The sequence below is a fragment of the Mytilus californianus genome, unplaced genomic scaffold, assembly GCF_021869535.1.
Source record: "Mytilus californianus isolate M0D057914Y unplaced genomic scaffold, xbMytCali1.0.p SCAF_15, whole genome shotgun sequence".
Lineage (NCBI taxonomy): Eukaryota > Metazoa > Mollusca > Bivalvia > Mytilida > Mytilidae > Mytilus > Mytilus californianus.
Window position 1 is genome coordinate 26,781,460 of NW_026262637.1, and position 23,987 is coordinate 26,805,446.

Sequence of the window (23,987 nt, forward strand, 5' to 3'; positions counted from 1 at the left end):
GTTCATAATGTTGGCTTTTTTTGCCTTTTTTGTGTAATCAATGATTTTTTTTGTAATTGTGTTGCTCTAAAACTTTAACCTTCTATAGTTTTTCTTAATGTTCCATGTAAGCAAGTTTTAATTAACCAAATGATATTGCCTTTTTAAAAAAACATTCAGTAAATTATGTATAAGTTAGAAGATGATATTTTAATTTGATTAGCTGTGTAACACATGATCATGTCACCTATGTATGGTTGCCAAACAAGGAGAGTCACCGATCGTAATTGACTTCTTCTCTAGACTATTTTCCTTTAAGATAAAATCTAAATGGATACACACTTCAATAGACACCAACATTTCTAAATGCATTTCTGATGCATATTCCCTTTGATGTGTAGAAATGATGCACACGATAACACAATTTTCATTTTCTTTGGTTAATTTACGCGTTACATTTGTGATGAATTTGTTTGAATTTTTAAGGTCTTGGTTTGTTTATGTGCTTATATTTTCTTAAATTAGGTAGAAATTATTATGACACTATTATTAAACTGTACAAATTGAGTTATTTAAAAAAAAATATAAAAACAGACTGCATTGCCAGGGGGGTTGATCAAAAAGTTTTCATAATTCCTGAGAAAATAATGATAATATCAGTTATTTTCCCACATGAGGTTAATAGAACATGTTTAACAACTTCGAAGAATAATGTAATAAAACATTTTTAACATCTTAGAAGAATAATGTAAGATTTTTTATTAATGTAAGGAGACGTGTTGTAATTACTATCTGAATGAGACATCAACCAAAATGACCCAAAAACTAAAAACACATCTCAAACTTGCCTAGGTCAACTTACATAATATTCAGTCTTCAACAATACACAAATGTCTATACAATATGCCAAGCTCATAAAGGTCTAGAGTGTAGAATAGTTGTTGATACTGGTAAATTTAATAAAGACTATCAATGACAAAGAGTTATCTCCCTTCAGTCTGTTAAATAATCAATATTTGGCATGTTCTCCATTAAATGAAACTTAAAAATAACCTCTAAAAAACATATAATTGAAAAAGTCATGACAAAAAAAGTAAAAGTAAAATCGTTTTCTCCTAATAAAATGTTTTAATACGTAAACATTAGTTTAGTATCATGCTTATTTATTAAAAATTTTATCCAGGCTATATTGCAATGACCTTGTCCCACCATCAACTTGTCCAACAAACATTTCCATCACACTACTGCAGAATAAAATGACCTCATATGATTTGGTCAGCAGTTTGAGTGGTGAGTTGTAATGTGTGAGCACTGTTTGGAACAGTCGATGCCAACTTCCTGTTTGCAGATACTTTGGAATTTCAAAATTTTGAATGAACTTGAAATAATTTTGTCACGCATCTCTCCATTTTGACTTCATATTTGGCCAACAGCTCAACAGTGATAAGTTGTTACGTGTGAGCAATTGTTTTAGATCTGTCAGACACCTACACCCTCATTTTTCAGATACTTTGAATTAATTAACAGTGGATATGAGTGGGATATATTTTTTTTATGCTTAGCATGACAAAGCTTGCATTCTTGTTGTTTTGAATTCACAAAGTCAATTCCCTAGCTGTAATTTGTCTAATGCTTTTGATGCTTATCAAGCACCTTCAATAGGATGTTATTTTGACATACACATTTGATTGATAAAACTGCACAAATATTGTGCAACAATCAATACAACCTGAACTTTACATGTATAAATTGTTGAGATCATGAAAAAATAACAATTATTATAGATTTTTTTACGGGTAATAATTTTTCTTTTTATCTTTTCAACTGTACATAAACATGCAGACATAACTTTAATCAATATATTTTCACAGGCACAATAAATGACTATTTGTATTGACCATTTACATGAAAAATGGTTAATCTGTTGAGTTTTAGTTAAAATAAAAAATGCATAGCTTTTGAGTAGCTAAGATTAACATCAACAAAAGTTACTTGATTCTGTCAATCCATTTTTGGAATTATTTGCAATTTTTTTGTAAAAGATGTATTAATTTTTTACTTCAAAATATTTTTTACACAAAAAACTTGCCTTCCTTTTCCATTTAAAAAAGAGAACATTTTTTTTTTTAAATTAATCCCTTACTGATCTATAAAAAAAAAACAAAATTCATACTTTGGCATGTGAATATCTTGTTCATTTTCTTATGACTCAATTTGTCAGTTGATCTGGGTTGCTTACATAAAATAAAAAAAAACATTATGTACCTTTAAAGATCATATACTATAAGAAATTATATTGTGTGACCTTATTGGAATTAAAAACAGTAAGTTAATTCCTCTGGATGAAATATTTGGATTTTTTCTGGTGTTGAATTAGGGAATTAATTAAGAAAGATAACCTTTTTTCGTGTAGATGAAGGTCAAACTTGGATTGATTCAGTCTTCAGGAACTCCTTTCTGATAAATAAGAACTGTGATCCTGCAGCCTTTAATAATTAATGGTGTTGATAAGGTTCAGACATATATGGAGCCTTATAGATCTTAATTTTTGAGTTAGTCAAGCAAGATGATAATTGGACCAAGAAACAGCTGTTTATAATCTGTTGTCTGATGCATGTTCTTGTTGCTTGGATCCCCTTCATTTGATTTAACGCTAGGTCACTCCTTTAAAAGCAATTTTCATTATCAGAAAAATTAAATAGGGGAACCTTTTTTGGTGGGGGAGGGGATTGCACTAAAATCATATACATACCATTTCTTTGTCTTGAATGAGTTTAAATATCAGAAAAAAATAAATGTGAAAGAATTTTTTTCAAGAGGACTTCCATGAGTTCAATTACTTATATGGTAGGTATGTAGTATAGGGATATTTTAGATGATTTTATTCTGAAATTAGTTGTTGCAATATATGAATTATGGGTGATGTGGGTTGTACTTGAATGAGACAGAAACTCAACAACACAATAAAATCAAATATAAATATTTATCCTGGTACTGTCCTAGTCCTTATAATTAAGCTTAAAATCAAAATGTTTTTTTTTTATTTTCATAAAGATTGTTTACTAAAATTTGGTGCAGATTTTATTTTTTGGAAATCCTTAACAATTTTTATTCATTTATTTTGATGTAGTGTGCAGTAAATAATGTTTATTCATTTTCAATTTAAATAAATGAATAAAAATTTTATTTATGGGGGAAAATAAAAGATAGATAGTCACAGGTGGATGAAAATTTATCAAAAAAGTTACAATATTGTTAAACTTTTATAATGGATGGGATGTGTACTGATTGATACTTCACTCAAGGAGAACTTTATTTTTTTATTAGTTGTAATTTGCTTTGAAAAAGCTTTCAGCAACTGCATGTTCTCTTATATCTGTGATTTGTGTCTATTATTTATGTTAGCTGTTTTTGTGCTTCGTAATGATCTATTGCGTTAAGCAAATTGCAACTGATTTTTATAGATTGTTCTTGTGTTGTGCTGTTACACCACTGTCCCAGGTTAAGGGGAGGGTTGAAGGCTCACAAACATGTTTAACCTAGTCACTTCTTTTGAACTGAATTTTACTGTACATATTGCTGTGTGTTTGTTTATTCCACATTGGCTAGAGATATAAGGGGAGGGTTGAGATCTCACAAAACATGTTTAACCCTGCCATATTTTTGCGCCTGTCCCAAGTCGGGTTCATTTGTATGTTTCAGAGTTTAATGTGACATCCATTTTCGCTGAACTAGTATACATTATTGTTTAGGGGCCAGCTGAAGCCCTACTCTTGGTGAGGGATTTTCTCGCTGTGTTGAAGACCTATTAGTGGCCTTAAGTTGTTTTCTGCTCTTTTGTCAGGTTGTTGTCTCTTAAAAGTTTCGATTCTCAATTTTATTTTTATTTATGTAAGAACATTGTCATGCTATTTTTTTTCTACAATATCTGTTTGTCTTGTCATGCATTTAATAAAATACTGAAGCAGTGTTGAGTAAGAACTATTTCTTGGTGTACATTAAGTAGAATTAAACCAATGGGTAAGAATCTTCTTTGTAGATAATCACGGTTAATAAATCATAACTGTTTTATCTGGTGACATATAGAATGAGTTGCATAATATGTTTCTGTCATAGAAATGGATGAAGTTGTCATAAAGTTTCTTTTGGTTTTGATAATTTTATTTACGTCATATCATTTTTCACCGACCAGGACAAAGTCACATGGGGAGGATTGTCAAAAGGTTTGATTTGTCAGCAGGGAGCAATAATTTGATAATTAACCAACCTTGATTTAATTTAGCGATCTCTCCTTCAAATAAGAGAGAAAATTGTTCGGCACAAATGTCCTAAAGATAATATCTAACTTGTTTGGCGATGGAGAACAGTATTATATGTTAAATTTAAAATTAAGAATAAAGTTTTTTATGCATTGAGTGACAAGTTACCTGATAGATCATTCGATAACATTACAAATTATACCAAATCATAAAATATTTGTCTCGTCAAGTTTAGATACAGACTACTATTCAGTAACCATACAATAATTACACATTTCTTAGTCATTCCAATCAATACTTCAGAATCAAAATTTGAATTTAATAAGTTAATTTGACCATTTGTCACCTTTTTCAGGTAGTGAAAAGGATAATTTTAAATCTTGAAATGTCATAAATATTATATAACTTTATTGACCATTATGTAATTTACAAACTTGTATGACACAAAGACTGTCATTTTAAAGCTGGTTTGCCTAATTAATCTAAGAAATTTTTACAAAAATCTTTAAAAATGAACTAAATTGATCCTAATTTGTGCTGCATTTTTAATAACCAGCAAATAAATTAGATTTTTGTATTTTGTTTGTGAAGATGACTTCTGCACTTTGTTTTTAAAGTCATCAAATTTTCAGCAGTTAATGCAAAAAAAATTACAGTCTGACTTTAGATGATGATGATGAAAAAAAAACACCACGACAATGGATTTCCATATTGCAGTCAAAGTGGGTCTAATCTTTACCAGACTGTTGCGCCACAAAAAATATCTTTTACACATGTACTGACCAAAAGTGAATCTTAGTTCAAAACTCTCGAAATTCAGGAAATGATTGATTGAAAGTGTTCATGGAAAATCCATGTACAAATGATTTATATTACTATACTAGTACCATCTACTTCAGAACACGGACCAATGTTTTTTGTTTGCCTATAAGTAGTGTAAATTGGCTTTTCTTTTCATCATTTTGACAGTGGTTAATGCATGTTATGACAAACATTCACTTTCAAGAATCATTTTGGAGTGCTCTTGTAATTTGTGTTTTATCCCATGTAATAGTCCACGATCCTGATCTTGGTTCATGTATGTTGACCCATACTTAAAGAATTGCTTTTAATTGATCTGTTTGTTTAACTTGAAAGATATATCATTTTGTTCCCGACCTTCAGTTGAACTGGATATTTGTGATTTTAAATATTTATTCTTACATACAAACATTACATTAGAGCACTTTACTGTAGTATATAAACTTAATTCCTAATTTGACTTGTTGTAGACTTAAATGAACACTTTATGTCATTTACATGTATACTTAAACATTACAAACTGAACTTGATGTTCATGATTCTATACTTAATGAGTATTTATTTGTTGTTTTTATCTCACTAATTATTGTCTAGACATATTTAAGGTTAAATTTTCATCAAATGGAAAATAAAAGATTTTGATTTAAAAAAAATAAATTATCACAAATTAAGTTTAAGCAACTGCAGTGCATTGCCATTAGTATTTATCACCTACAATCTATTTGCCTTATATTTCATATTAAACAGATTTTTTCCCAAAAGTATTTTGAAGGCATTTATGGTTAGGTCTTGAAGAACCAGGTGTTGAAAGATGCAGAAATATTGAAAGATTTTTTCGTTAATTTGATCATAGTAGTTTTCACCAGATGCGAACATATGTGATAATTTTTTATATTTGATTTGGCTGAAAAATATAGCAAATTTCTGGATAAATACAACGTTTTATATGAAATATATAGCTGAAAATAGTATACAACCAATACTTAAGGCCATGTACTGTACATTGAAACACAATCTGGGTTTTTGAAGCATTGACACAAGCTCTAGTCCAATTCAACAGAAAAAAAATCCTCCGCAATTTAGTTTTATACGGCCTTATAGAAGCTGATTCAAATTTGACCTGGTACCTAATATCCATGCAGTTATATTCGGTCCCAGTTTTAACAGACCTCTAAAATTGTGCTAAAATTATTAAGACTGCTAGTAAATTGTGCTAAAATTATTAAGACTGCTAGTAAATTGCAGGAGACCAACTTATTAGTCATCTAACTGTCAGAGGTCTCTCAGTTAGTATAGAGGGATCTAGAGAAAGTAGCAATCACTAAAACAAAACATGAAAAACCAATTGAAGCAGTGCAATTAAAAAGAAATGTTAAATTGAGGGGAAATAACTCACGTTTTCATATGTTAAAGATTTTGGAACCATGTCATTAGTTCTACTGTTATTACTGTAATAGTAAAATCGTGTGTCTTTCAAAAATGTTTATAAGTCTATGAAGATATAAAAAAAGACAAGAAAATCATTTAGTTCTGTATTTTAAAAAATTAAAGACATATTAGTGAACACTTTTTAGTCTATACCAGAACTAACTTGAAATATTAATATCCGATGTGGAGTTGTAAGCTTTAATATAGCAAAGATAAGATTTTCACTTTTCCTGATTTTTTCTTTAATAGCAATAAGTGAATAGAAATAGAAAAAGATGAAATCGCAAATTCTTCAATGTGATAAAAATAAATCTGAACATTTCAGCAGTTAATAAAAGCAATAGCATTTTAAAAGAATAAGCAAATATTATGCTTCCGAATACAAAAAATGGTGTCTTTTATAACAGGAAATTCAGAAATTATGGCGAGATTTTTGTTAATGCGAATAATGGGACTTGGTTATTATCACAATAATAAGAACTCTCATTCTGATATCTGATACGTATATCTGTATGCAGATTTTCTCGAAATCACAATTATTAATCTTCTTTCTTTTTTTATCAAAAATCGTAATAATAATGTAATTTCTGAATTAACAGTCACCATCTTGTTTTAGATTTTAAATACAAAGTCCTCATCAATCAAAACATTTCCCTGGTCTCCATTATAGTTATTTTTTTAAACTGAAATTTTACACCAAGGACAGTAGATGTCATAGAAGAAAGTTCGTGTTTATTTGAATGTAATTTTTTACACCCTTTGTAAACCGTCTGTAATGAATATATATTTGACCCTTTAAGAGTCTTTTTAAGACAGAAAATTATACATAATTAGGGTATAATTCAAATATATAATGTTTGTTAACAAACAAAACCAAAGTATCAGGTTTTGTCCCATAATAACTAATTAGGTTCGGCTGCCGACAAATCGATTTTTCATGTTTTTTTCAGTCTCCTTATTTGAAATTTTAACTCTGTTAGATAATTCAGCTTTATTATAAAATAGACCACAAATGACATGATTTATATAATTTATCAATGCACTGTATCTTTTTCCAAAAGGTCAAAACAAATCTTTTAATCGTTTAAAGCATTGAAAGTGCAGTATACAGTTTATATTTCAAGAAAGTGATTACACTTTGATTGATGAAAATCATTCTGGTTTTATTTCTTATTTCATAAATCAGAAGTCCAGTTCTGAAAAAGATTACATATAACTTGGTATTAATTATAGATATAGTTGTAAAGGCTTAGAAATCAATATAGATCTTAATTTATTGTATCAGGCAATTTATTAGCAGGTGGTTATAATGTCTTTGATCCTTGTAACTATAATCCTATCTGAGTCCTTGATTCACTATAATTTCAGTTAGTCTATCTAAATTTTCCAAATTGTCAGAAATGTCTATGTAGTTTATGGACCCACCAGATTAAATTGATCCCTAAAAACCGATTAGTACTTGTATCCTTAAAAAATAGTTTGAAATCTAGTAAATTGTCTGGATTACCATAGAGAAATTGAAAGAGATTATCTGTTTTTCATTTTTCTGTCATTTTTTTCTTTTTTACCCTATTTTGACTTCCGGGAAGCCATTTTTTTTTTTTTTGTCGGAGACCAATTTCATCCCTGGTTACTGCTGTGTTTAAGTGAAAATAAATGTGGAAAAAGGTTTATTAAAACACAAGGGTAATAGGTAACTAAAAGTCCCCAATAACAGTAAATAAAACAATTAAAAGAAACATCAATATAAAAATCATTAATATACTCATGAATCTTAAAAATCATTATTTTACAATATTACCCTGTTGATGGAGGTTGCCTTTAGGTTAAAGTATACATTTCCCCACAAATTTAATATTTGATTACTAAAAGTATCAAGAATATGTTTCAGACTTTGACCTCTTTCACAGAAAATACCTGCTTCATATTAAAATAATAATGTCACCATGGATGAACAAGGTTATTATAAAGGATCTGAAATTGAAAAAACAGAAAAAAATCATGAATTACCGGTAATAAATTCAAGAGTGAGTATCATTATAATAATTATATCTTTTATTTCTTTTCAGTCGTGCCATCCTGAAGAACCAAGATTTGCTACCAGATACACCAATCATCAACATAATATATGATGACTTTTGGGGCACACCTTTGACCCATAGTGGTTCCCACAAATCATACAGACCAATATGTGTTCTATCATTTCGTCTCAATTATCTCCTTGGAGAACTGGAGCCTTTTGGATACCACCTAGGAAACATCATTCTTCATGCAGTAGTGACAGCATTGTTCACACATTTTGCTCGGATAGTTTTACAAGAATCATTTCCAACGCTCATTGCTGGTCTACTTTTTGCTGCACACCCAGTCCACACTGAAGCAGTTGCAGGAATTGTGGGAAGGGCAGATGTTGGTGCTTGTCTTTTCTTTTTACTTGCACTCCTAAGCTATATGAAATATGTCCATTATAGAGATGAAAATTATAGCAGTGATGGTGGAGGTCTGGGGGATAATAAAAGGAAGATTTTATTTTTTATAGTGACAGCAATCTGTACTACATTGAGTATGTTGACCAAAGAACAAGGTGTTACAGTTATTGCTGTGTGTGCTGCATATGATCTCTTTGTACAACATAAAGTCAAGATTACAGATTTGTTAACTATGAAATGGGTAGGTACATGTAGTTTCTTCTTGTAAAGACCTATTTGAATGCATGCTTTCAAACTCTTTTTTGAGAAATGCTTGACATATTTTTTGGGGATGAAGTTATCCATATGTAGTAGATGTAATGGTTCTACAATTTCAGCAAAGTTTTGCAATTGAGTATTTAAATTTTATAATTTTATTTAATTGTCATTTTTTTCTTCAGATTGGCTTAATTTTTAATTGCATGAAAGGCCACTTGAACTGTACCAGGATTTCTCATTTAATACATTTGTGATATATTTCACACTACAACACAACTTGTAACAAATTGTGTACCTGTTGTTTCTCCCTGTAGAAATAATAACAGCTGTCATTTTGTTTTGCCCTAGCCATTTTTTTATTGCTAGCTATCATAAATTATCTTTTTTTTTTGTAGGACATTGACATTGTGAACTGAATTTTAACAAGCTTTTATTAGAAAAAAATGTTCACCTTAAAAAATAACCACAGCTATAATTATTTTTGTGATAGTCTGACAAATTAATTAAAGGTGTTTTTAAAATACAGGTGAAAAAGTTAAATGATTGATCTCCAGAAAAAAAACCTCCATGGGCTATAAGGGGTACTTATGGGTAACTTTTGATAATGTTAAAAAAAGGTTTTGATGAATAATAACATTCTATTTTATATCATGTGTGTAACTTTTTTTAAATTCAACAGAATAAAAAGTTATTAAGACATCTGAAAGAAGAATAAGTATTTTGATGTCCTGTAATGCAAAAAAAGCATGTAATTAACTTTTAAATATAACAAACTTCTATATTAAGCAGATTTTTTTATTTGATTTTGATCAGATAATTGGTATAATACTCAATATATTTCTTGTTATACCAGCTCAACATGTCATTCAAAATTAATCAGATTACCTCCCCTTTATGTAGCACCAGATCACATGTTTAGATGGCTTTTGTCTAGCCTGACTGGTCCTTCAAGTGTGATATGTACCTAGTTTTATTTTGACTTGCCTGTTCATTCTGATGCAACAGTATTTAAGAATATATATTTCAAGTCGGTTTAAGAGCTCTGCAGAGCTCATGTTACTATGTTTATTTGCTCATATCCTCTAGTACTCTTAATGAAATTAACTTACTTACTTACTTACTTACTTTAGCAACGCTGAATCCTATAGCTGAGTCTGCAGTATTTATTTGTGTTAATCAGTTTATGTATGATTTGGGTGTGTGCAGACCTCCACTGGTTGATTTGTCAATCAAAGTTAAATCTGATTAAAATTTATACTAATTGATATGGGAGGACATATCGGTGCATGGCACAATGTGACACATGTAGGATAATATTTCTTTGGGAGGACAATGACTGTCAAACATTTCCTTGGTCTTTTATTAACTTTTTCAAGCACTGATTTTAAGCAAATAGCATTTGCAGTTAATATCTGTTACTGTTGTATCGGTTGTAACATAATTTGTATTGATAAAGTAAGGTTGATTGATTGCTGTTTGCTTCTGTTCAATGGTTATTTCTGGAGGAGAATATCTATTACATAGAGGAAAACTCTAAGTTATATAACTTGTGTCAATTTGTCACTTATTATATCTGCAATAAAATATGTTTTTATTTTTTTAAATCTGAATAGATTACACTATTAATAAATAAGGTACAGCCTAGAATTTGGTGGATGGCCTTGGGAGGCCCAAACCAAACTGCATACTTGCAGAATGCTTGTCACAAGCCTTCTGCATGCAAACTTCACAAGTTTTTGATTGCAAGATGTTTGCTGCACTGTATTGATTACCACTTATAAGAATATGACTAGACCTACTTTGAAGGATTTTAATTTTACCTACAACAGATACCTGCTTGACTCTGTAAAGACTTATTCTATCAAATGTATACAAATAGTAAAAGCATTTTTGGGGGATCAAAGTTAATATTTTTATGATTTTTTTTTGCTGTAGGTATCATATTCTAAAATTTTCAATTTTTCCTGGTCCATGTTTGATAAGTTAGTTGTATAAATTTGTGACAATATTAAGTTAATTCCAGACAGAATTTGTATATATATTTAAATATTATTGATCATTTTATGATAATGATCAATCATGGTGTAACATATTGTTTTAAAATCTTTTACTTCTTCATACTCCATTTTAGAAAACTATGTTTAGAACAAAGCTTGCTTATTAAAATTCAGTACTATTATGCATTTTATGATGGATTTGCATAATGCATTATGAATTATTTTGCACCTAGTTTTTGCATTACTGTAGATTTCTAACACGAGTAATTACATATTATCATAATTTATGTAAAGAAGTATTTATGGCGTCACAGTAAAAATCTTTCTTTTTATTTTAACCTGAATCTTTCAAATTGAATTGTAAAAAATAGAAAGAAACATGGCATCTGGACAAAAAGTGGAAGGTTTAAAGAAAATTGTTGTAGAATTTTCATTTATTGTGGGTTTAATTGCAAAAGACTGGTACATTGGGTGATGTTTATGGGATCATTTAGGATTCTTAACTTCTATCAAATTTTGTCAAAGTAAAAACCCCAAATAAATAATGATCAAATTCAGACATGTAACTAAGGCTTTGACTTTAGTAGTTTTTGGGGTGGACAAGGGATTATTAAAAATCACATCATCCAGGTTATCAGGTTTATTTTTAATATATCTATTTTTGCACAATCTGTGATTAAAAAACAAATTATAAGGGAGAAAATCCTGTGTGCTAAGGATTCAGTGCACCTCTTCATATGTTTCATATGTAGAACAATAAATTCCTACTTGAAAAATGTCTGTTTTAATTACATTTTGTACATTGTTTGATTTGATCATGCTGATTGTTAAGATATTCTCTGTCATATTCTTAAGTTATAAATTTCCTTGTATGGACAACCATATCATCACAATTTAGATTCAACAACATGCAGAAAACATTAAATTTATTTAATACTTTGATTGTGGTTAATCACTTGGTTCCCGCCCCTAAGTTTCCCAAAGGCAAGTTACTTAACCTTTCCTCCCATCGTTATGAACAGATGTCGATTTTAACTTTACGATCGTGATATTTCAATAACTACAGGTATCAATTTGACTTGTTGAGGTACGGAAATGGTCTTTTGGTGATACCTGTATTGTTGACAAAAAGACGTTATAAATCTGGTTATGTCTCCCAGGTTGTAAGTAGTCATATAAAAATCCAGAGTAAATTTATGTACTTGTACGTAATTGTTCATTGTAGTTTCTTGTTAAAACACAGGAACACCTCAAGTGTATCATAGAAATTTATTATATGTAATCGTGTAATAATATATTGTGGACTATTTACTTAGGGGTCAAGCATACATCGCACCTACTGGTACGCCAAAAAAGAAAAACTGCTCAAGTCAAAGTAATTAATTTTACGTAATGTAAACAGCTGTTTTAATTTAGAATATACTATTATTTGTCATAGTAAATACTACATTTACCTTCTGCTATACTCGTTTTTGACCGTACACATTCTGATGTGATGATGGGACTAGAGTGCTCACATATAACTCATATAAGATAATTATAAGACTTTATTTAAATACAATTAATGGCATAATGCCTCAGATTTTTCTATATACATGCACATGGATGGTTATTATCAGTGTTCAAGAGTTATCTCCCTTAAAGTAGATGTAAATTGCAATTTTTTACTTTAAGAATGCAAATTGCTGAAATATTCAAAGTTTTATTAAGTAATATAAAAACTAGAAAACAGCAAACTTGTGTTTTTAAAACATAAATCATGTTGATTGTTACCTTTTATAATTTTTTACAAGAAAAAAAAATGCTGACTTGAGAAATAATTCTTACCAGTATAAGGGAAACAGGATTATTTGTAAACTTTTTTTGCACTGACTGAGAGATACTTATAGTTTTCAGGCTTTTAAGATTTGATAGATATATTCACAGCAAATCATTAGTTTTTTTTTGTAAAATTACTTATTCATCATGAGTTCTATTTTCCTGACTATAACATGGTTGTTATTGGGAAGAAATATTTAGACCTCCCAAATTAATGACTGTGAATCATGCAAACTTTGCACAGAGCTCCTCTATGTACATACCTTTTCAAAAGTCATTTTGCACTTGCAGGTTTTTGAAAACAAAATAAACATGCTTCAAAGACTGAATTTTTTTATTAAAAAAATGTCATTTTCACATTGAAATTTAAAACCAGACACTTCGCAAATACTAAATTGTAAAGAGACTTTTGACAAATGTGAATTTTTATAATGCAAACATTTAACACTTGCATTACAGTAGAATTCGTTTGATCTTGGTGAAAATTTTAGTACAAATAAAGGCAGAAATTATTTGAAGATTTTGTTAAATAAAGACATGATTTATAGCACTACAAATTAGGCCCAAAACCATTTACTGAAGGGTTTATATTACATGCTTAACAAGTCCTATAAATTACATCACTTGAATATGACAGAATTGAAAGAGAGATATTATTGTCTAAAAGTAAATAAAGTTCTGTTGGCAATCAATAGGAAATCAAAGTATTGTTGATTTAAATCTCATTATATATTGCTATGTCTTCTTGTGATTTTTTTCTCAACTTTGAGTTAAACATGAACGTACTTTCTTACTTACTTAATTTAGATTTTAATATTTATACTGTGGTTTATTGTACAATTCATACTTTAGCAAAGAGGATTTGGGCTAATATTTAGAAAAGAGAGTTTGGGCGATAATCTTTAGCAAAGAGGATTTGGGCTAATATTTAGGAAAGAGAGTTTGGCTATAATCTTTAGCAAAGAGTGTTTGGGTCAATAATCAGCAAAGAGGTTTTGGGCTATTCTTTTGCAAAGAGAGTTTGGGCCTCTTCTGTTTTGGCCCTTTTTAGCTCACCGGGGCCCAAAGGGCCCCATGTGAGCTTATGCCATCACTTGGCGTCCTTCATCGTCGTCGTCTGTCGTCATAAACTATTTAAAAAATCTTCTCCTCTGAAACTACTGTGCCCATACCTTCAAACTTTAACTAAATGTTCCTTAGAGTATCTAGTTTATAAATTGTTTCCGAAGTTTTGATCCATCGACAAACATGGCCGCCATGGCTAAAAATAGAACATAGGGGTCAAATGCAGTTTTTGGCTTATATCTCAAAAACTAAAGCTTTTAGAGCAAATCTGACATGGGGGTAAAATTGTTCAGTTGGTCAAGATCTATCAGCTCTGAAATTTTCAGATGAATCGTAAAATCCATTGTTGGGTTGCTGTCACCGAATTGGTAGTTTTAACAAAATTTTGCAGTTTTTTGTTATTATTTTGAATATTATTATAGATATATATAAACTGTAAGCAGCAATAATGTTCAGCAAAGTAAGATCTACAAAAAAGTTAATATGACCATAATTGTCAATTGACCCCTTAAGGAGTTATTGCCCTTTAAAGACAATTTTACACAATTTGTTCATCAAGTTTGCTAACATTTAAAAATCTTCTCCTCTTAAACTACTGGGCCAATCACCTTTAAACTTTAACTAAATGTTCCTTAGGGTATCTAGTTTATAAATTATATCCAAAGTTTGTATCCATTGACAAACATGTCCGCCATGGCTAAAAATAGAACATAAGGGTCAAATGCAGTTTTTGGCTTATATCTCAAAAACTAAATCTTTTAGGGCAAATGTGACATGGAGTAAAATTGTTTAATTGGTCAAGATCTATCGGCCCTGAAATTATCAGACAAATCGAACAACCCATTGTTGGGTTGCTGCCACCGAATGGTTATTTTTAACAAAATTTTGCAGTTTTTTGTTATTATTTTGAATATTGTTATAGATATATATAAACTGTAATCAGCAATAATGTTCAGCAAAGTAAGATCTACGAAAAAGTTAATATGACCAAAATTGTCAATTGACCCCTTAAGGAGTTATTGCCCTTTAAAGACAATTTTACACAATTTGTTCATCAAGTTTGCTAACATTTAAAAACCTTCTCCTCTGAAATACAGGTGAGCGATTCAGGCTCTTGAGAGCCTCTTGTTTATTAGATGCCCTGAAATGTTTTATGGATCTTGTTTTCTAAACTTTTATGATATCTGTAGTGTGATTTTATATTTATATTGCCCTTAATAGATTTAAAATGATCACTCAACTTTTTATGACACTTAAAAAGACAATTAAAAATATTACTTTAGTCCTTAATACTACCAGAGCAGACAAAAACAGCTAATATATCTTGTCCAAGTTATGTAATATAATTAAAAGTATTTCTAGATATGATAGGTAAAGAAGAAAAGGTCCAAACTCACCATTTTTCTGGACAGTTGCACTTATCAATTGTTGAAGACAGACTGTTGACATCTACATGTGGATGTCTTTTGGTTTGGTTGCTGTCTCATTCATGTATACTCCACATTTCCTTATTGTTCTGAATTTTAATGATAATTCTATGTTTGAATTGAAATAAACTAATCCCAAATCTGAATTACAGTTAATTCAAAGTCTGAATACAATCTTAAAATTTAGAAAAAAATAGCTTAAATATTGATTTACATCTTTCTTTAAAACTGTTTCGATGTACAGCTTATAAAAATGATTATCGCACATTAGTGCATGATTTGACTTTGAATTTGTTATAATTTATAATATAAAAAATATACATGTTAGGAAAATTTAAGAGGTTTTAAATACACAAAGAGTAAACAAACATGAGTCAGGAGGTTTAGATACAAATAGATGTTTTTTTTATAATATATCACTTTCATAACATGATGATTATATTTCAAATTTGTTAGGTATAGACTCCACAAAGGTTGTACAACCATATAAAGTATCCTATATCGGTGTTCAGCGCTAGTTTTATTTTTGTCCTAATCCTGCATCATTGAAATGATTTATTTCAATAGTACGATACCTTGTTCATCGAATACTCTATAGCGTTTAAGTTGTGACTGAATATGAGATTTGCTGACATGAAGTTAATACTTTGTATAGGTGTTAAAGTAATTCATACTAGGCGTTTGATATAAAACACTTTATTTCAAAAGTTTTGTCAAAAAGTACAATGAAATATTTGCTAAGCAAACAACCTTCTTTGCTTGATCTCTATGTTGTTTCGTAGCCCTGAGAGGAATCCAATTTGTTATGTTTGATTTTTATCTTTAGATTGTTTGAAAATATTGTTCAAATAAATAGAAATCATTAGATATATTGAACGAGTATTACATGTACATGTAAAATTCATATTTACCACTGGGTTTCAGATGTTCAGAAAAATTGATGAATTAATAAAACATCATATCATCTTTTGAGTGACATGCAGTCTGGTGCACACAAACTGATATCATTGACATTCTTATATTGATTGAGAAATATTAAATTTCTACACAAGTATGGGTTTAGTAATTCAATGGATAAGTAATGCACACAGTTGTTATAACATAATAATAAATATTAGTGAACAACATTTCTGTATAGACTTGAGGTTCTAATTCTAAAAACAAATTCCAAGATGACTTAACTAATATTTACAGTATTTTCCTTTTATTCATATTTTTCTAATAAAAAAGGTTTACAGTTACAGTAAAATGTAAACACCCATTGGAATAGTCTTAAAAAAAATCCTAACTATTCAAATTAAGTACCTGTTTATCATTAGTTCCATCATCTAAATTTGAATAAGTGAAAAACAGAAATCAGATAAATTATTGCAAAAATATGAAAAGCTATCTTAAAAATGATCATGATCATGATAAATATATTATTTCATTGCAGGATCTCTACAAGAAGGAGATGGAAGGATTATTCCTGCTTTTTATACTAGGAGCAGCTCTTGTAGCATTCAGATTTATGTTCATGGGAAACAAGACTCCAGAATTTGCTCCTTCAGACAATCCTGCCGCTGATTCCAATAATTTTCTAACAAAGTTTCTGACGTTTACTCTACTTCCTGTGTATAACTTCTGGATTTTGTTATGTCCAAGAGTTCTCAGTTTCGATTGGTCAATGGAAGCCATTCCTTTAGTTGAAAAAGTTTTAGATGCTCGTAATTCTTTAACTCTTTTATTTTATACAATTTTAGGATATTTTTCAATTTGTTTATTAAAACATATACATAGGCCCAGATTAAAGAAATATTCACCCCATCTAAATGGGAATGGTATAGCACATCATAGTCATTCTACAAAACATGTGATTCCAAAACCCTATAAAACGAGAAGGAGTTCAAATAGTTCAACGGACAGTGAAGAAGAAACAATAGCAGTAATGAAGTATAGTTTACAAGATATTTCAATCATTTCATTATCAATTCTCATATTTCCATTCATTCCAGCAACAAATATATTTTTCTACGTTGGATTTGTGATCGCTGAGCGAGTGCTATATATTCCTAGTATGGGATTTTGTTTATTTGTTGCTTATGGTGCTTATTTATTACACAGAAAATATTTTAGTGATGTGTGGAAGAAACAATGTGTGATTGTATGTGTGGCTGTAACAATTTTATTAATGTCTGGACGAACAGTGCTACGCAATGATGTATGGGACAACGAGGAAAACTTGTACAGATCTGGAATTCAAATAAATCCTGCTAAAGGTAATTAACTCATCCATTTCAGAATATGAAGAAGGGATACTAGTTTTAAATGGAACACTAGATAACAGAAATTTTTTTTAACGTTAAGAATACATTATTATATTGAAGCTTCAAATACAAACAGTTACAGTAGAAGAACAAATTTTTGCAAGCATCATGTATTTATTTAACTTCTTTTATGAGTAGAAATATTTCTTTAATATCTTCGGTTTCATGAAAGCATCAACAAAATTAGGAAGTAGGGTAGGGAATAAACGTGAAAATATATATCCGCAAAATTACAGTTGTCTTATATAAAACCATATTGCTGCTTCACCTTCATCATTAATTTTCATCTTGAAGACAAAGAATTAAATTCAAATGATAAATAAATACGAAAAAAAAAATTCATGCTGATTCTTTGTGTCTGTAGACGGGGCAATAACCTATACCTGTATAACTTATCATCCAAGTTATTTTATCTTTCAAATGGGAAATTGACCAGTGTTTTAGCGACCAGTGAATTTTATAATTACTTGAGATAGAGTTGTCACTTACATAGAATAAATACTCCATTAAATATCATTTACTTTTCCAAGCTAGTTCTCATCAGATTAGATATTAAAGTTGAATTTGGAATGTGTACATATTATAAAAAATTATAAATGAAAGTTGCCATGATATTAATAATATCTTTTTGCTCAATTTAAATTTTGTTGCATAACACATTCCTATAGAATCGAGAGTTTAAAGATTGTAAGTTATTTTTGTGCAGTTGGTGGAAAAAACGAAGACAACAAACTTTAACATTTTAAAAAGTTCTATAGTCATCACACATTTAACTGTAGCAACACAAAATGACTTACCGATAACAAAAAAATGAACCCCCAGAGCATGTGGGACAGTTTTACTTTCTGACAAGTCCTGTGCTTATTTATTAAACTTTTTAAATTTCAAAATATAAAAAAATAAGAATCTAAAAAATTCCATGAAATGTTAGCATATTGGAGATGGTTCATTTCAGTTCAACATTTTCTCATAGTTATGGCATGCAAAAAACTTTTTCAACAGAATTTTTAATAAATGATTTATATAGATATGATGAAACATAACTCGCAGCAAGATAAACCATTTTACAATTATCTACATCCTCCAAGAGATAACCTATAAAAAATTTAAAATCTAATCATTAAGCAAGTATTGCATGTAACCAGAATTTAGTACAAGTATTTATAATTTGATGAAATTTAGAATTATATGTAACTATATATGGAGAGCATACCAGCTTAATTAGAATTGAGCTGATAATCTTTTCTGCACCTACATTTGCTATTTTTCATTAAAAAATTTAACAACTGCCTCCTCTTACGCCACTGTGAACATAACCCTGAAGAGTTTTTTACAGAATATACAAACTTACAATAACAAATAAATGTATTTTTGGATAATTTTAAGACCAGCATATTGGTAGCAATATATATCTATATATATTAAGATCCATTTATTACATCGGTGATCCGTTTATTTGGCAATCGCCAATGGCAGTCAGCAGGGTTTAAGAACATTTGTTGTTCGACCTGTTAGTCAAATGCGTTTTGTTAAAATATACTTTTTCACTTTTTTAGTCTTTTGGAAAATGTTGTTTGTACTGTATTTACACCCCTCTAACAAAAAATTTGTTTTGCATGCACACATATAAAAATTGTGGTTTTTATCCAACGCAATCATAGGTTTGAACGTTGTTTTCAATTTAGACTTGTATCTATATATATATATATATATATATAATTCACTGGCAGCCTACACCACAAAATGTTAAAAATGGTGTAATTTCCATGAAAACAAAATAAATTTTAAGTCCTCATGACATGAATTGTTTAATTAGAAGATAAATTTATTAAAAATTGACAGGTGAATGAACATAGATATGAAGAGTTATCTCCCATGAATAGATAAAACTGTTTTTATCAGTTAAGAATAGATAAATACTGTTCAATTGCATGATAACTGCTAGTGTAAAAATATTTTTGTTGTTCCTTTCAATTTCTCTTATTGCATATGTTGAAAAATAAAATAAAAAGTTTATTTGTTTATTCCATGATACATATTTGTGAAAAGATTATTTTATGTTCAAAAAGTGTAAATTAGATAGAATAGTGAAAGGAAATGCAGAATTGTTGCAAAAAATTGACAACTGATCCCAATTTAAAAGTGATTAGTTTTACATTATTTTGAAAGTGTTTACAATAATTATTCTAATGGTTTTATTGTAGACAAATAAATCAGACACCACATTAAAATGTCACGATTTGAAAGTTTTCAGCATGCATACCTTTTGCAATTTTACATGTATCAGTGTACTTGGTGTATTTTGTTACAAATTATTTTATAAAACTTCTTTTTCTGTGTCAAAATTTACTTAATTGATTCAAAATAAATCTGATATAGTTAATGTAAATATACATACCTGTTCAAGTAATAAAGCATTTATTTATTTTTTTTTAAAACGAAAGGAAACCAACTCTGTGTAAAATTGTTAAAGAGTTAAAGTGGGATATTCAAATATTTTAATGTAAAAACTTGTAAATTTTTGATATGCATCTCTTTCTCCTTGATAGATTGAAAATTCATTCAAATCTTAAACAGATATATATACTTATCAGTATCACATTTTACACATCAAATTACATGTATAAATATATATTCACATTAATCATTTTGACTAAAGTACACTTAACATTTATTTAATGTATAACTTGCATCAGACCTAAATACAATATTAGGTCAATGTCAGAAAAATATAAAAAAAATTTTATGACGCTTAGAAACAGTGAAAATACTTGGTTTAACCAGCCAGGTTCAACAGTTTCCTGCTGAAATCAACATTGCAGGAGATATCCCTTTGTTACTATATTTAATAGATAAAGACAACAGGAAGTTTTCTAGCTGCAGGTATACATTCTGGTTGTTTGCACCAGTTTTTATAACTGTAATCATACAGAAACTTACATGAAGAAAGTACCAGCTTAAGAATTTAAAATACAGATTTTTTTTTAATCTAAAGTGGTAGATTACCTCAACCCATCTATCTTAAGAAATTTTTTGCTGCATTTTTCTAAGAAATAAACCTGTACACAAATCAGTGCTTCTAGAAATTTGGTAGGTCACATTAAATGCTCATATCAATGAACATACCGGTATGCAATTTCTTCCAAGTAATTAATGGCCATGCAAGAAACTTCTTTACATTTTCTCTCAGAAACTACAAATCAGAAACTACATTTGAGGAAGCAATTCTTTGTGATGAGTTTTCACATTAATTACTCATCAACATACTTAAAGTGGAGGTATCATTTGTGGGCGTTTATCTTTTTTTGCCTTACAACTGAAAGAGTAACAAGTTTACTTACTTCCTTGTATTCATACATCTACTGGAATTCCACAGTTTGATTGACTACAAGTTTAATATCTTCCGTGTGTCTACACATCTTTGGCTTTCCAGACTTTAAGCTCTAGATATGTTTTGATGAGCTCTAAGTCAGGAGATATATGTATCATTGAATTTATTGAGTTTGGTATTTTCTACTTTTGCCATTGGCAAGTCAGATGATAATTTAAAAAAATACTTAAAAACACATAAGAGGGTAGTGAAAAAAGTTATGTGTAGGGCAATAATACCTTGGCCTGAATATACATGAAATATTTTCCACTGGACATTAACTATTCAATATTCAATCAATCAAATTTCTTTTTTTTCAGCCTGGGCAAACCTAGCTAATGTATGGAATCAACAAGGAAAACTTACATCTGCAGAATATGCCTATAAGAAAGCTCTGACATACAGAGGCAATATGGCGGACACTCATTATAACCTGTAAGTCAAGTCATGGTAGACTGTTGGGTAAATCTTTCGACTAAATTTTACGACTATATCCATTACAGGGACTTGAGATATTGTAATTTAGTCTCTAGATTTACAGCCAATCCTTTTTGTTTTTACTTAAATGTTAGTCCTCAATGTGCTATAGCCATTGGTGCTAACACAGTCAATATAGTTTGGGTGATAGCTTGATTACAAAGTGATAGATTATTATTGTTTTGATGTCAAATTGTAAAGAGAGGAATGTAAGGTTTCTGAAGAAATTTGATTATTGACAGGCAATTTTATTTACGTAAATAACTTGTATGTAAATATGAGGGGATGTGGTATGATTGCCAGTGAGACAACTGCCCATGAACATCTCTCTCCACTGGCATGTATTTGATTGGCCAATGAATGTATAAGGATATGCTCTCATGTATTTATATATCTTTTTATTCAACAATACATGGTTTCCTTTAATCTTAAAACACCTGTTTTGTACAGATCAGCATTTCATTAGAAGTTATATAAGTTATATATCTGCTTTTCAGGGGGATACTTTATCAGGATACTAAAAGATATGATGAGGCTATTGAAAGTTATACAAGAGCTATATCTTATAGACCTAAGCTTTCTAGTAAGTATTGTATAGACACACTTTTTACTTAGCAGAAAAAATATAACCTAGAGGAATACATTATTTATGATGACCGTCACTACTGTGTCCCATTGTTTTACACAGTCACTACTGTGTCCCATTGTTTTACCCAGTCACTACTGTGTCCCATTGTTTTACCCAGTCACTACTGTGTCCCATTGTTTTACCCAGTCACTACTGTGTCCCATTGTTTTACCCAGTCACTACTGTGTCCCATTGTTTTACCCAGTCACTACTGTGTCCCATTGTTTTACCATTGTCGGTCTTTCTGTCATTCTAAACTCTAAAAGTTGTGCCTGCAGCTATTGATCTAATTTTGATTCAATAGTGTATTATGAGTTTGTGTTTAATTCCAGTTGAATGACTTTTCCCAACAAGGCAGCAAGCAGAAGAATTTATGTTGTACTGATATATATTTTTATTTTTAGTTCAAGAATAACATGGTAAAGTTGTATGCAAATCTATGACATCACCAATTTTCTGTTTAATTGATATCACCCAAAAGTATACAATAAGAAAACCTCATTAGGCAGGTCATGAGAGACAATATAACAAATCTTCTTTTTTGAATATTTGAAAGAGGCTTGACAGTCCAGTGGTCTAAGTAATCTACAGTTATCACTTGCTCCTCAACTCTAAGGTTGTTAGTTCTAACCCCACTCATGTTGTATTCTACTCCAATCTTAACTGACAAGGATTGCCTGCCAAAACAGTCTTCTCAGAATACTCCAACTTCCTTCAAGTTCACCATCAAAAAGACTGGCATCCATGATTTAGCCAAGGGTACTGACAGCAATGTTAAACACCAATAAACAAACAAACAATATATTTAAACTGGAGAAGTTGTATAGAATAGTCCAACTCATATAGCCAATATAAATAGTTTCAATTTGTGTGCAACTTTTATTGTTTAGTTTGTAATGAATTAAAAAAAGATTTAAAATGGTTTTGAATATTTATTTCCTTAATGCTAATTGCATTGATATTTTCACATGCAGTGCCGCATTTATTACATGTCAAATAAAAGAAGACAAAATTTGTAAAAATTCCAAGACATCTGTGTGAAATAGTGGGTAATGGGAGATAACTCTAATTTGATTTTTTTTTTAAATTTCAGTGGCTCATTTAAATCTTGGAATTCTGTATGCAAATAAAGGGAAATACGAAGAGGCAGAAAAGGTAGATTAGTTAATCTAGAGTTTAAATGTTAAAATATATATGCATGAAAAAATGAATAGAATGAAACTACTTCGGATAAGTATCGGTATGAAAGTATGAAAATATATTGTTAAAATTATTATTAAGTACCAAGAAAAGATAACTGTCTCACAGGTCATTGTTATTTTTTACTTTGGAATTAGAATCAAAATTTAAACATTTGTGAGAACAGTATACAAAATCTTAATGAAGCCAACAAATAAGAGCAATTGTTGCACTAAGTTTTCTTTTTAACTTATTAACATAAACACAAAGACAACAAATTTGCTTCCATAAACAAAACAAAAAACAAAAACAATAAGATCACAAATAAAATAAAAGTTGGTATATCTTCAGACCTGCCAACTATCCCGATTTTGGCGGTATTATCCCGATTTTCATGCCTCAACCCGAATCCCGATATCGGGTTCCTAAAACAAGCAAAAAACCTGATTTTCATAAATTCTACCCGAGAAAATTTTATTCTTACCGATTTCCGGTAATGGAGGACAACATAGAGATATTATCCAATCAAATTCATCGTAGTATCTGATATTCGGGTCATGTTGATT

The 23,987-nt window shown here is 29.7% G+C and overlaps 1 protein-coding gene across 1 annotated transcript in view; it reads left to right on the forward strand.

Moving 5' to 3' along the window:
- The window catches only part of LOC127725772 (protein O-mannosyl-transferase TMTC2-like), a 42,847-nt gene that overhangs the window by 7,825 nt on the left and 11,035 nt on the right, over positions 1-23,987 (forward strand). Inside the window, exons 2-6 of the mRNA XM_052233043.1 lie at positions 8,537-9,137; positions 16,897-17,719; positions 21,458-21,572; positions 22,112-22,197; positions 23,336-23,397. Of these exons, the coding sequence (XP_052089003.1) occupies positions 8,537-9,137; positions 16,897-17,719; positions 21,458-21,572; positions 22,112-22,197; positions 23,336-23,397 (1,687 nt within the window). The remainder of the gene's footprint in view (positions 1-8,536; positions 9,138-16,896; positions 17,720-21,457; positions 21,573-22,111; positions 22,198-23,335; positions 23,398-23,987) is intronic.